This window comes from Echeneis naucrates, chromosome 17, assembly GCF_900963305.1.
Source record: "Echeneis naucrates chromosome 17, fEcheNa1.1, whole genome shotgun sequence".
NCBI classification, from domain to species: Eukaryota; Metazoa; Chordata; class Actinopteri; order Carangiformes; family Echeneidae; genus Echeneis; species Echeneis naucrates.
In genome coordinates this window covers 11,950,706-11,962,893 of record NC_042527.1, presented here as the reverse complement: position 1 = coordinate 11,962,893, position 12,188 = coordinate 11,950,706, and the positions used below count along the sequence as shown (strand labels likewise).

Sequence of the window (12,188 nt, the reverse complement as noted above, 5' to 3'; positions counted from 1 at the left end):
ACATGGAGGGGCGTATTTGGACTATAAAATTACGTTAAATTAAGTTTGAACAAGTGCTGAGTTGTTCAGACATTTTCTTCTTACATCCTAAATATTATAAAACATACTCTAACTAAGCTCCGTCCTCACCCGTTGCCATTAATCGTTGCTATGGTGACGACAATCAGCATTAATCAGGCCAACTGCGGTCACCTGTTCAGGTACGGGGAAAGATGGCCGCCGTCCAGGTCCGGGTCCGAGTCCGCACCCTGCTGGACCGGATCTGCGGGTGTGGGCCAACCGGTCCCCGTACCTCACACAGGGGACACCAAGAAAAACGGGTGGGAACGAAAGTAACCACTGCAGAGCTGCATCAGCGGAGCAGCTGTAGGTGACCGTGTACTCCTCCAGAGACCCGGCTGCCTCCGGCTTCCTCCGGCTTCCTCCGGTCGGCCCGACTTCTTCAACCCGGATAACGCAGAAAAATGACTCTGCTCGGCGTTTTTGTGCTCGTTTTGTTCCACTTGTCGCAGGCTTTTTCTGTTCCAGTCGGTAAGACGGTTGTCTTTTTGCATCGTTTCCCAGAGTTGTCTATGAAATACCAACCGAAACCTAAAAAAACAAAAAAAAAAAAAAACCGCTTGTTTACTGCTCTTCATGATGGCATTTAAAGTTCGTTAAACTTCACAACAGGCTGCAGATGCAAAGTAAAGAAACCAGACTTCCTTTGTCCTAGCTGTATTTGCTTTGATAAAATAAAACTTTACTATGCTTCTCGCTGAAACTTTGAATTTATACCTAATTAAATTTCAAAAGTGTGTGTGCAACGCGAGAAGGACTTATAAACATCTTGTCTTTATTAAAACAAGTGAGGTTTTGTTGACAGTGGCAGAGAGGTTTTGGTTTAACTCTGGTTATTTATGGTAAACAGATGGCTTTTAGCTCATTGTTGATGCTTTGTATGAATGAAAAACATCAACAAATGCTAATATTACCTTGAAACTGCAGTCAGTTTTCAGGTCATGAGATGGCTTAGGTGTTGTAGATAGAAAGAACAAATGTTAGTACTTTTTCTTTCGCTGTATTTATTTGATCAATGTAATTACTTTTATACACTTTAAAAAAAATATTAGTGATTTTTAAAATGCATTACAATAACAATTTGTGGAGCATACCATAAAGGTTATGCTCCACACATACCCACTACACAGTTATCGCATTTGCATCAGGAAGTGTTTTTACTTTTGGTTTCAAAATTTCTAAAGTGGGGTTACTTCCGTGAAAAGTCCAAACACAATTTGCATCTTTTGGTTTATTACTTCATGTGGCCTATAATCTGTAGTCGGTCCTCAGTGCTTGTTGTTCTGGTTGTCTTCTGTAGAGACTGTCATAGTTCAGGTGCAGCAGTGGGTAGTGGTGGGCACTCAGCAGCTTGAGGAGCAGGTGCTGTTCAATGGAGTCCCTCTCACTGGTGAAAGGCAGAAATTCAACAACATTGTCCAAACCATTTCTACAGATGACTTCCCTGCAGGTCTTATACATACCAACCAGACTTCACTGCCTAGTAAGAAAATTATCATGTTCTACAAAGAAACAAAAGTATTTCAATTGGATGCTATGGTCAGTTGAATATTTTCTCTGTTAATGGTCTTTATCTTGATTCCTAGAAAACCACATTGTTCTTCGTGCTCGTGAATGTATACTGGAGGGGTCTGAGCTGCACTGGACAGACCAGATTTTCTATGATGGGAAGGTTTACTTGACTCTGGACCATACTGGCACCTGGACAGCCCACGTACCACAAGCGCTGGCCTTCAAAGTGCTGTGGGCTGAGGATTTGCAGCAAACAAAGACAGACAAGACCTGCCTTAAGGAGAAATGCAGCAATCTGTTGAGAAAGATCAAACTTTTGGAAGAACAGCCAGGTATGTTTTCATTGTGGCTTTTGAACCCATTGGGGTTTTTTTTATTTTTTTTATTATTATTATTATTATTTTATTTATTTATTATTTTTTTTAATTATCAGGTTTTAACAGCTGCTGAAATACTTTGTAGCTCCAAGTGCAATTTCTCTTTTTCGCAGTGAATATATGCTCGCTGTTCATGGTGTGGGTATCACCAACCAGTGTTAAAAGATATATAAAAGATATATAAAATAAAAAATAAAAAGAATAAAAAGATTATTTTAGGTCACAAAAAAAAAAATGTCTATGTTGATAAAATTATTTAACAATAGAGCAAAATAATGATCAGAATAGTATACAGTAGAGCTACATCTGATGTGGCGATTTTATTATTTTCATAATTCATTGATACAGCTAGAAAATCTTTCAGGAAATGCATAAAATGCTTCCATACTCTGGGGTATTTGGTTTTATTCTGTACCTCACCTGTAAATCCAGTCGCATTTGAATTTTTTTGACAATGAAAAGCAACAGTGTATCCGTTTCACAATCAACACAACTTTAATGAGGGGACAAGTAATCCATCCTGCCATATCCTTTTGTTCATTGTATTCTCAGTTGTATTTTAAAAATGTAAAATATATTTACATGCAGGAATTCCTTTGCCTCGGATCTTGATCCCAATCCTTGCACTCTCAGCTTTTACTGGTTTAATCTTCATCAGTTTCTTTCTGTCCAAAAACTGTGGTAAGTTGATAAGACTTTTTTGTTCCATTGGAATTAAAAATAAATTATTGTATAGCTTTTAATCAGTTACATTTTCAAAATCAGTCTCCTTAACACCACTGAATGGTTAATGTTGTCATAAATCATTTGTTTAATTGTTCCAATGTAATGCTGAAGTAGAATATAGCATAACATGGCTTCATTTTAAAATGTGTCCTGTCACATGATTTCTGATAGAGCCTCACGGTCACACAGAAATATAAAGCATAGTCATGTGTTTTGTCTTTCCCCCCTCTCTGCCCAGGTTTTAGGCACCCTGGAGGTAAGAAAACAACACCTGTATTCTCTCTTTACTATTTGTAAGATTGATAGAGTAAAATATTGTATGACCTGACAACTGCATGCCCTTTGGTCTGACATGGTTTTGCTTTCCAAGGTGTTTGTCACAGTCATGTGGTCCATTGGGATTTACCAATGCACACTTAACAGTGGTGCTATCTTTTATGACTGAATTGGGTTGCAGTTTGTCATCTAGTTGTGCATGGCCTATTGAGAAAGTCCCAAAGATCTATCACATACTGTGTATAGTTGTTTTTTTGTTTTTTTTTTCTTTACTATTTAGATTTAATCAGTAATGATTGTTGAAATTAATCGGTGCTCCTTTTTGTTTGCAGGTGTTATCGGCTCAATTATACATTATCCAATGGACATGAGTCAACTGAGCTCGAACACAAATAGCAATGGGTACCATACTGTGTAATTCAGTGCCCCAGTTAAATAATAATCTCAATTTCTGCGGTTGAATGCAAACTGGTTTAACCATGTTCAATGCTTTCCTGTGAATGTAGAAAAACCCTTACTGCTATATAATGGCTAACTGCAACAAACCAATCTGAGTTACAGTTGTGCTATTGTGTATATTTTGTTTTTAATTCATATATATTGGACATGCTGACCACCTGCAGTATTCCAGTCTTTGGCAAATTGACTGTCCAATTTATATGTTATAAAAAAACCAGAACAATATGTGGAGTGGAATATATAATTGTCAGTGTGCTCCTTTTTTTTTTTTTTTTTTTTTTTTTTACTGTTGCGTGTTAATATAAAAATTTCTGTTGAATTAAAGGTGTTGTCTGTTTATATTATACTGTTAGTAATCTTATACCAAATGGAAAAATGATCTTAATGTGAATTAGACCAACAGCTTACTCATTTGCTCAAGGCAATTGTCTTACATAATTATCCAAAATTATTATGAATGTGAAAAAGCCCTACAGGTCAAGTCATCATCTAGACATCCAACAGCACCGTCTACTAGAGCAGCAGAGCCGTCAGTGAACAAGTCGGCAGATGACCAGTTATACCAACAAGCAGCGGGCCTTGCTATTCCAGTTTGTGTTTTTAAATGGAAATGTGAGTTTGAGTCAGCTTGTTGTTATTGTGACCCATCTTATTTCAAAAGGTTGATTTACTTACTGGTTAACTTTCAATGTGCAGAGTTCTCATGATGTTCAGCATGCTTTGCCTCTGCTAATGTCATGTTAGAATTCTTATGCCCATATAGCAGACTATTTGGAAATTTATTTTTTTTTTTTTTTTAAACTGTAATGTGCAAATTTGTTGTATTACAGTTCATTGCCTTTCTTTATTTTCAGACCACACAAATATGTTGTGCACTACTGTTCAAGTCCATTAATCTTATTAAAGATAGATCAGATCTCTCTCCAAGTGCCTTGATTCTCTAACTGGCATCATAGTCCATAATCTGCCGCCTCAACCAGCAATCCTTTTTCCAAGGTACCACCTCAAACAATCAATTGAAATTTTAGATCAACTTTTATTTTAAAGAGGAGCACTAATTCAAATGTTAGACGGTTATTTTATTGATCCGAGAGGGAAATTCAGCCTGTCACTGAAGGAGCTCCTGGTTAGAGTTCTCTGCTCTGCAACACGTCAGTGAGTCCATTTCTGTACCAACTACAGAGGCAGCCTTCCTTAGCAGTCTGTCCAGCTGCAAAGCTTTACTACGACTATCTGGTAGAACATCTGCAGTAGTTTGTTGATCTGCAGATGTTGAAAGAACGGAGCCTCCTCAAAAAGCACAGTGGGCTCTGCCTCTTCCTGTACAGAAAGTATGTGTTTGCTGACCAGGCCAACCTCTCATCCAGATGCAGTCACAGGTATTTGTAGGTCCCAGTAAACTCCACACAGACACCATTGATGGCCACGAGCCCCCCACCTTAGAGCTCCAGAGCTGCTGACCAGTCTCAAACATGCAGCCCCCCGGCTGGACATACTGGGGTCTGCCTGTCAAATAGTCTGTTATCCGCAACACAAAAAATACACAAAGTACACATACTTTATTAGTATGGGTGTATGCTGTTTTTGGACAACAAGACAACAATAGATTAAGACTGAGTGTTATTTTATTTATTTTTCAGCTATAACTGAACAAGTCTGTTCAGTTAGCATATTATATTTCCTTATGTTGCCTAATTGTGAACTCTACATGTATTATATACTGTACTGTATCTTTAATATTTTAAATGTTTCCTCTGAAAGAACACATTAAATACAATTATATCCAAAATATGGCTACTTGTTTTTGTCATTGATAAAGTTTCTGACTAATCAAAAATTTAATCCTATTTTCTCAAATCATAATACTTGGCCACAAATCAAAGACCATATAAACAAATGCTTTATTTGACTTGCTAATGTCTTTAGGAAGAACATTTGCTCTTGATCAACTATAGTGAATTTAAGTCCTGTAGAGGATGAAAGAGGAACTGAATCGTTGAATGAGTATGTGGTTTTGAATGTGTGAATAAACATGTTAAATTTCCCTGTTGATATGCATTTATTTTAACTTCTCATTTTAGCTCCTCATTATCTATTTCCATTCTACCACACCAGAAACAACCATTGACCAAATCTCCCCAAGCTGCCCCACCTTCTTTGAGTCATCACCTTTGTGATAAATCACGTCTGTGAGTCTGCCTGATATGTGCCAGGTCAAGGTTGCAATACTGAAATCAATAATGTTCTCCTCCAGGAAACGTCAGAGCCCTGTGAAGTTATGGTGGCCCCCTCAGTCCCTGTGATGACAGGTGACGGAAACATTTTTAAATTGGTGAGAAATAAAATCTGCTAATTTACCGAGTATAACATGCCAACCTCGAAACATAGCAGTGTCTCCTGTTGTCTCCCCAAGGTTAGCTCGACTCAATATCAGATCACTAGACAACATGTTACTGTCAGTTGATGACATCATTATGACCTATGAGCCAGCTTTTTACACCACAGACAGATTTAACTTTATGAACAAGTGTCAATCTAGCAAGATTATCAAAACGTTATCTGATAGCTAAACTGAAATTTGAATTGTTTGGCAAACTCATTTATGAGTTTGCTAAACTGCTAAGCAGTGAAAGTATTTGCCCTGCTGACATCTTTTTTTTTTCATAACACAGGATTTTAATATTCGCATAGACAATAACAGAAATGCCAGGAACTTGCTGCTTTACTTGACACTTTTGGCTTCTTGCAACATGTGAAAGAACCCATACACTCAAGGCCACTCTGGATCTGGCTATCTCTAAATGTGTTGACATTTCATCTGTTGATATTAAGGACATGGCTCTTTCTGATAACTTCTATGTTGTCTTTGACTTACAGAGCTAACCAAATGTTCAGTTAACCTGTGTTTCTGTCAGGAAAAGTGACAAATGAGAACAGCAGTGCTAAATCTAGCGAGGCTTTAGCCATATCATAAACTGTAAGCACAGAGTTGTAATTTTGTAATTTTAATTTTATGAGTTACTCAAGGCTAGACACTTTTCTGAAATTATTAATAAGAACACCAACAATACTTGCACCCTTTTTTTGCTATAGCTAATAAGTTTGCTAGCTGCCTTTCTTTTTTTTTTTTTTTTTTTAAACTTTTATGAACTCTATCCAAACGCATCTGCAGCAAATATTCTGACCTCACCACAGTACAGATATATAGAGTTGAATTACATCAGGTTGAGCACTGATTTGCGCAAGGTGTCACTTCTGTTCCTTTTGAATCTCAGTGCTGCATTTGACCCTGTGGATCACAGTGGGGGGGTATGACATGTGGATCTCATCAGGTAACACTTCCTGGACCCCTTCTGTACAGCCAATATATGCCTCAGGACTCTAATGTAGACTCACATCAAATACATCTACCACTATCCCCAGATGATGACTGTCAAGTATAGTCACTGTGCCACCATGTGGAGCGAGTAAAAAATTGGATTAATCAAAATTTCCCTCAATTAAATGAGAACTAAACTGAGGTATTTGTTTTTGGAAATGAGGAGAGGAGGATTTCTGTTATTAAACTCCTCAAGTCACTGTCTTTAAAAACCAAAAAGACCAAGTCTGAAACCTTGGCCTGCTGATAGACTCAGATCTGACCTTCGGTAGTCATATTAAATCAGTCACCAAAACAGCCTTCTATCAGCTTAAAAACATATCCAGAGTGAAGGGTTTTACGTCCCAAACAGACCAGGAGAAGCTTGCTTTCATCTCCAGAAGAACTGACTAATGGAATGGTCCTCTGACCCAACTCCCCCAAAAAGAATGAAATAGGTGCGGCTCGTGCTTTGACCAGACAAAGAGATCAGAGCACATTAGTCCAGTTCTAACGTCTTTCTCCCAGGACACTTGCTCCCTTAGCTATAGAACAGATTTTAAAGTTCTGCTGTTGGCCAACAAATCATAGAGTACTTTAGTTCTAAAAAATTGACCAACATGTTAATAGGATGTAAACCTAGTAGAGCTCTGAGATGCACTTACTTAGGTCAGAACTACATGTGGTGAAGCAGCATTTAGCTTTAATGCTGCACACAACTGGAACAAACTACCAACAGAACTTAAATCAGCCTGAAAGCTGAACAATTGTAGATCCTGATTAATAATGTTTTCTTTTCCCATGTGCTTATGACTGAGCTCTTTCAGAGCACTTTAAATTTTAGTTTTTCACTCAGACTACATGTCATTCTTTTTTATGCTGCACTGTCATATTTTGTACTTCATTTTAGTCCAGCCTTTTAATTTTCTCAGGAATCTCAGATACTATTTTAAGGGACAAAATTCTGATTAGGCCTACATGACGTTCAAACCCATTTCTCAAGCTAACAGAAATCAATCGAAGGAATGTATCAGCTGTCCATGAACTGAATTACCTGGATTATTAGCCTAAAGGAAATGTGGCAAGGATTTTATTCGATTTGTTTAATTATAGTTATTATTATTTCACACGCCATGCAGCCAGCCCCCGGCCCAGGCTTCACTGGTAGGGGGCGCTAGAGTTTGCGGAGGAGACCGGAAGAAGTCGGGCTAGCGGAAAGTCTCGTCGGCCAATCACAGCAGCGTATCCGTAACGTTACCATAGCAGTGCGAGCCAATCAGAGGGGAGCGAACAGCCATTTAAACCGTCTGGCGGATTTTTTGACCAGATTCAAACTTCTGAAGACGGACAGCTTCTCCGTGCTCTACGTTTCCTGGCGGAGGTGAGTTTGTTTGGTTAGTTGGTCTGTTTCGGAGTGAAACACCTCCACTTTTACACACTCACTTTTTTTTTGCGTTTCGTCCCGACTGTTAATGTTGCACAGTTTAATGCTGCGTTGTGTCTGATACGTTTCGATGGCGCCAAGAAAATGCGAACGTGACTTTCTTTGTTTTCTTCTGCTAACTTTAACTCTGAGTACTAGCAAACAAATATCAAGCTCAACTGCTGCTTGTCAACAGAATTGATGATGATAATAATAATAATAATAATAATAATAATAATAATAATAATAATGTTCTGCTTTCATCCACAGTGTGTGTCCAGACTTGGATAAGATGGCGCAGTTTGGGTTTGAGAACGACATCCACAGTATTTTGAAGCTGGACATGCCCATCACCAATGCTCCCATGGCCAGGTGGCAGAGAAAGGCCAGCTCATCCAACTTGTCGACCCTGAACGGTTTGTCGCCTGGAAAATCTGCCAATGTGTCGCAAAGTTCATCAAAGACGCCCAGCAAAACTCCAGGTACTGCGTCGCTGTTGCACTCGCTCCATTGTTGCTGTCGACACGTCATTGTTTACCATGCAAAGGCTAACTGTAGTTGTGTGTGTGGTTTTTGTAATTTGCACAGGGAAAGCTAAAAAACAGACCCCCTCGAAGATGGGGGGCGACCGCTTCATTCCCGTCAGAAACAGCAAACAAATGGATGTGGCAAGTTTCCTTCTCGCAAAGGAAAACGAGCCAGTTGATGCAAACACAACAGCAGCATCAGTAAGAGATTTTGTTTAATTCACTGTCATTCATAATAATTCCCTGTAATTTAAGCAGGCTACTGATCAGGGCACCCCTGTCCTCCACAGGGAAACCAGAAAGCTTGGTCAATGTCCCTGAATGGATACAACATTGAAGATGCAAAAATCCTGCATCTTGGAGGAAAACCACTGAATGCACCAGAAGGTAAGAATGAGTGTTCAACACTACTTAGTTTAGAATGAATGTTTAACCTGGAAAAGAGGGTTATTAACAATTGTCTTTTTTGACAAATTTACAGGTTATCAAAACAATTTGAAAGTCCTCTATAGTCAGGGTGCAACTCCTGCCTCAACTACAAAGACCAGATACATATCTTCAACTCCTGAAAGAATCTTGGATGCTCCTGAGCTTCGAAATGACTTTTGTAGGTTTGGCATTTAGAAAGTGTTTGCTAATAGTATTCATGCATGTTGCTAATTTGATTTAATAAATCTTAAAATCAGCCTTGAAATTTAAATCCAATTTATTTCTAGTGTACATAATTCTTGATTTGGGTCTTTCTTCTGCAGATCTGAATCTATTTGACTGGGGCAGTCGAAACATTCTTGCTGTAGCACTTCATAACAGTGTTTACTTGTGGGATGCCACACAAGGAGACATCACTCTTCTCATGAAAATGGAGCGAGAGGAGGACTACATCTGCTCATTGTCCTGGACCAAAGAAGGAAACTACCTGGCTATCGGCACCAGCGATTGCAAAGTTCAGGTCAGTGTTGTGATGCCACCTCTTGTTGTTACACATTTCTCAAAGCACTGACTGTTTTTATTTTAATGATTTCTTTTCTTTCTTGTTACAGTTGTGGGATGTTGAAAATCAAAAGCGTTTACGCAGCATGGCCAGCCACACAGCTAGAGTTGGTAGTCTAAGCTGGAATGACTATGTGCTTTCTAGGTATTTTTTTTTCCTTTTTTAAACTGTCTTATTTTGAAGCTAAAGCTTTTTCCAGAGGGATTTTTGTTGAATGCAAATTTTTTTTTCCTCCCATGCTATTTCCAGTGGCTCCAGATCAGGACACATCCACCATCATGATGTGAGAGTGGCAGACCATCACATATTCACACTCAGTGGTCACTCGCAGGAGGTGTGTGGCCTGAAGTGGTCTCCTGACGGGCGATACCTGGCCAGTGGAGGTAACGACAACTTGGTGTGTGTATGGCCTCGTGCGCCAGAAGGCAGTGTTGGTAACGGGCAGTCGATCCGCTGCTGGACTGAGCATCAGGGAGCTGTCAAGGTAAGCAGCTGATAGTCATTGCTTGGTTTTGAGAAGACAGGATATTAATTGTCATGTTCTGTGGCAGAAAGGTGTTAAATGTTAGTCTGTGTTTTTTTTTTTTTTTTTTTTTAATTGTTTGTTTGTAGGCTTTGGCCTGGTGTCCATGGCAACCAAATATCCTTGCATCTGGAGGTGGTACCAGTGATCGTCATATCCGTATCTGGAATGTGAACAGTGGCTCCTGCATCAGTTCACTTGACACTCAGTCACAGGTAATCACATGCATCTAGACCTTAATTCTTAGGGAAGTGATGTAAGTTGGAGGTTACAACCTGCTCACAATATTTTTTTTTTTTTTTTTTTTTTTTTTCTCTTCCTTCTTCCAGATTTCATCACTGCTGTTTGCACCCAACTACAAGGAGCTGGTCTCTGCCCATGGATATGCCCACAACAATGTTGTCATCTGGAAGTATCCCGCTCTCTCCAGAGTGACGGAACTTGCCGGTGAGTTGTTCAGACCTTACTGCTCCATCACTTGCACTTTAAAGAAAGCTTTGGTGTGAACTACGCTAATTTTATTTGTCCTTTCATTGGTCTAAATTGAATCTCTTATTTCAGGCCATGAGGACAGAGTTCTCAGTTTGGTAATGAGTCCTGACTGTTCTACTATTGCAACTCTCGCTGGAGATGAAACCATTCGCTTGTGGAAGTGCTTCGAAGTGGATCCTGTTAAGAAGAAGGCAAAGGAAAGACTGGGCAAATCAACTAGCAGCGTCATACATCAGTCAATCAGATAATTTTATTCCCCAGGAGTTGTTTTGCCTATGTTCTATGAATTTGTGCCGATGTTTTATTTAATCATCAAAGATTTACACCTGGCATTTTAGCCACAGTTGGCATCCTACCACCCCTGTTGGTTATCTTGGGTTGTTGCTCTGTTTACCATATTGGCAGACCTATATGCTATGTAAGTGGTGCTTCTTGGCTTTTAAGCAGTACTCAAATGTATTTATAACCCTGTTAGCATGTGTTGTAATTGAGCTTAATTGTGTACAATGGGCCAGGTTATAAATAAACATTTTGTTTACTTTTATGTGATTCTGCAACTGAATGTATGACTTGATCTAAATTAAAACTATTCTAAGCCAAAGTTGGAAAATTTAATTGCATTCAATGCAGAGTTTAAAGACTGAGCAAATTGAATCAATTGTAGGTTTTAACTGTGTGTGGGGTTTTTTTTTTTTTTTTTTTTTTTTTTTTAAATATATAAACTCAAACCTGTTTCCCCCTTAAAGGAAAATTATAGGGACTACAACGTAGATCAAGTGGACCACAAACATTTTGGATTTTATTTATTTTTTTTAACTTTTACCCCTTTCTGTCAAAGATCTGATGTTACTGTTTCATCACACATTTTTGTTTTAACAAATACAATATAACATCTGACTTTAATAGTGAAGTGTGACTAATTCTTTTTGCTACTGTCATAAGCAGGCCACATCAAGCTTTTCATGGCTAAAATCTGTGACGTACACATTACTGCAATACTTCTGTTACTTTTATATGAATTCAAACACAATGTTCAAAATGATTTGACTATATACAGGACACACTATTAAAGCATTAGAACTAGTAAATTGGTTTTAACCTACCTCAAGCATAAAAATACAGGCTTTCATCTCTTTTCCTGACATGTCACACAATTTTGAAAAGGTCACAACCTGTCACATGGCCACCACAACAGCATGTTCTGTTTATGTCGCTTTGGTGCTTAATGAAGAGTGGTGTCACTGGGTTCTTATGGGTTAGACTCACCTTTAAATCATGAAAACCTTTGTCAATAATACAATTTATTAGACTGGAACTGTAACCTCAATTTGGAAAATTTGGCTTTACGTTTACATTTGTGTAACTGGAAACTGATTGAAATAACATAAGAATATATTTATGGGATATCTGACCCAGGCTAATGGTGGGTGAAAACAGATTATCCTTATTTTTATTTATTATTAT

General features: G+C 38.5%; 2 protein-coding genes across 2 annotated transcripts; both read left to right on the top strand.

The window, feature by feature from the left end:
• The first annotated feature begins 214 nt into the window (after positions 1 to 214).
• On the top strand, positions 215 to 4,332 carry LOC115058012 (uncharacterized). The gene is made up of 6 exons (XM_029525292.1): positions 215 to 531; positions 1,361 to 1,543; positions 1,647 to 1,904; positions 2,538 to 2,630; positions 2,914 to 2,931; positions 3,284 to 4,332. The coding sequence occupies exons 1-6, from the start codon at positions 465 to 467 to the stop codon at positions 3,367 to 3,369; spliced, it is 705 nt and encodes a 234-aa protein (XP_029381152.1). The 5' UTR covers positions 215 to 464; the 3' UTR covers positions 3,370 to 4,332.
• A 3,700-nt stretch (positions 4,333 to 8,032) lies between these two features.
• Positions 8,033 to 11,511, top strand: cdc20 (cell division cycle 20 homolog). The gene is made up of 11 exons (XM_029525293.1): positions 8,033 to 8,149; positions 8,462 to 8,673; positions 8,780 to 8,919; positions 9,009 to 9,105; positions 9,200 to 9,325; positions 9,471 to 9,667; positions 9,759 to 9,853; positions 9,959 to 10,193; positions 10,322 to 10,447; positions 10,562 to 10,679; positions 10,794 to 11,511. Exons 2-11 carry the CDS (start codon positions 8,484 to 8,486, stop codon positions 10,970 to 10,972), a joined length of 1,503 nt encoding a protein of 500 aa, XP_029381153.1. The 5' UTR covers positions 8,033 to 8,149; positions 8,462 to 8,483; the 3' UTR covers positions 10,973 to 11,511.
• The last annotated feature ends 677 nt before the right edge of the window (positions 11,512 to 12,188 follow it).

Bases quoted from the DNA above. Each gene is read 5' to 3' on its own strand.
- LOC115058012 (XM_029525292.1), top strand. From the start codon at position 465: ATGACTCTGCTCGGCGTTTTTGTGCTCGTTTTGTTCCACTTGTCGCAG. The intron at 532-1,360 runs GTAAGACGGTTG...TGTCTTCTGTAG, and splicing joins GGCTTTTTCTGTTCCAGTCG to AGACTGTCATAGTTCAGGTG. The intron at 1,905-2,537 runs GTATGTTTTCAT...ATTTACATGCAG, and splicing joins ACTTTTGGAAGAACAGCCAG to GAATTCCTTTGCCTCGGATC.
- cdc20 (XM_029525293.1), top strand. From the start codon at position 8,484: ATGGCGCAGTTTGGGTTTGAGAACGACATCCACAGTATTTTGAAGCTG. The intron at 9,854-9,958 runs GTATTTTTTTTT...TGCTATTTCCAG, and splicing joins AATGACTATGTGCTTTCTAG to TGGCTCCAGATCAGGACACA. The intron at 10,448-10,561 runs GTAATCACATGC...TCCTTCTTCCAG, and splicing joins CACTTGACACTCAGTCACAG to ATTTCATCACTGCTGTTTGC.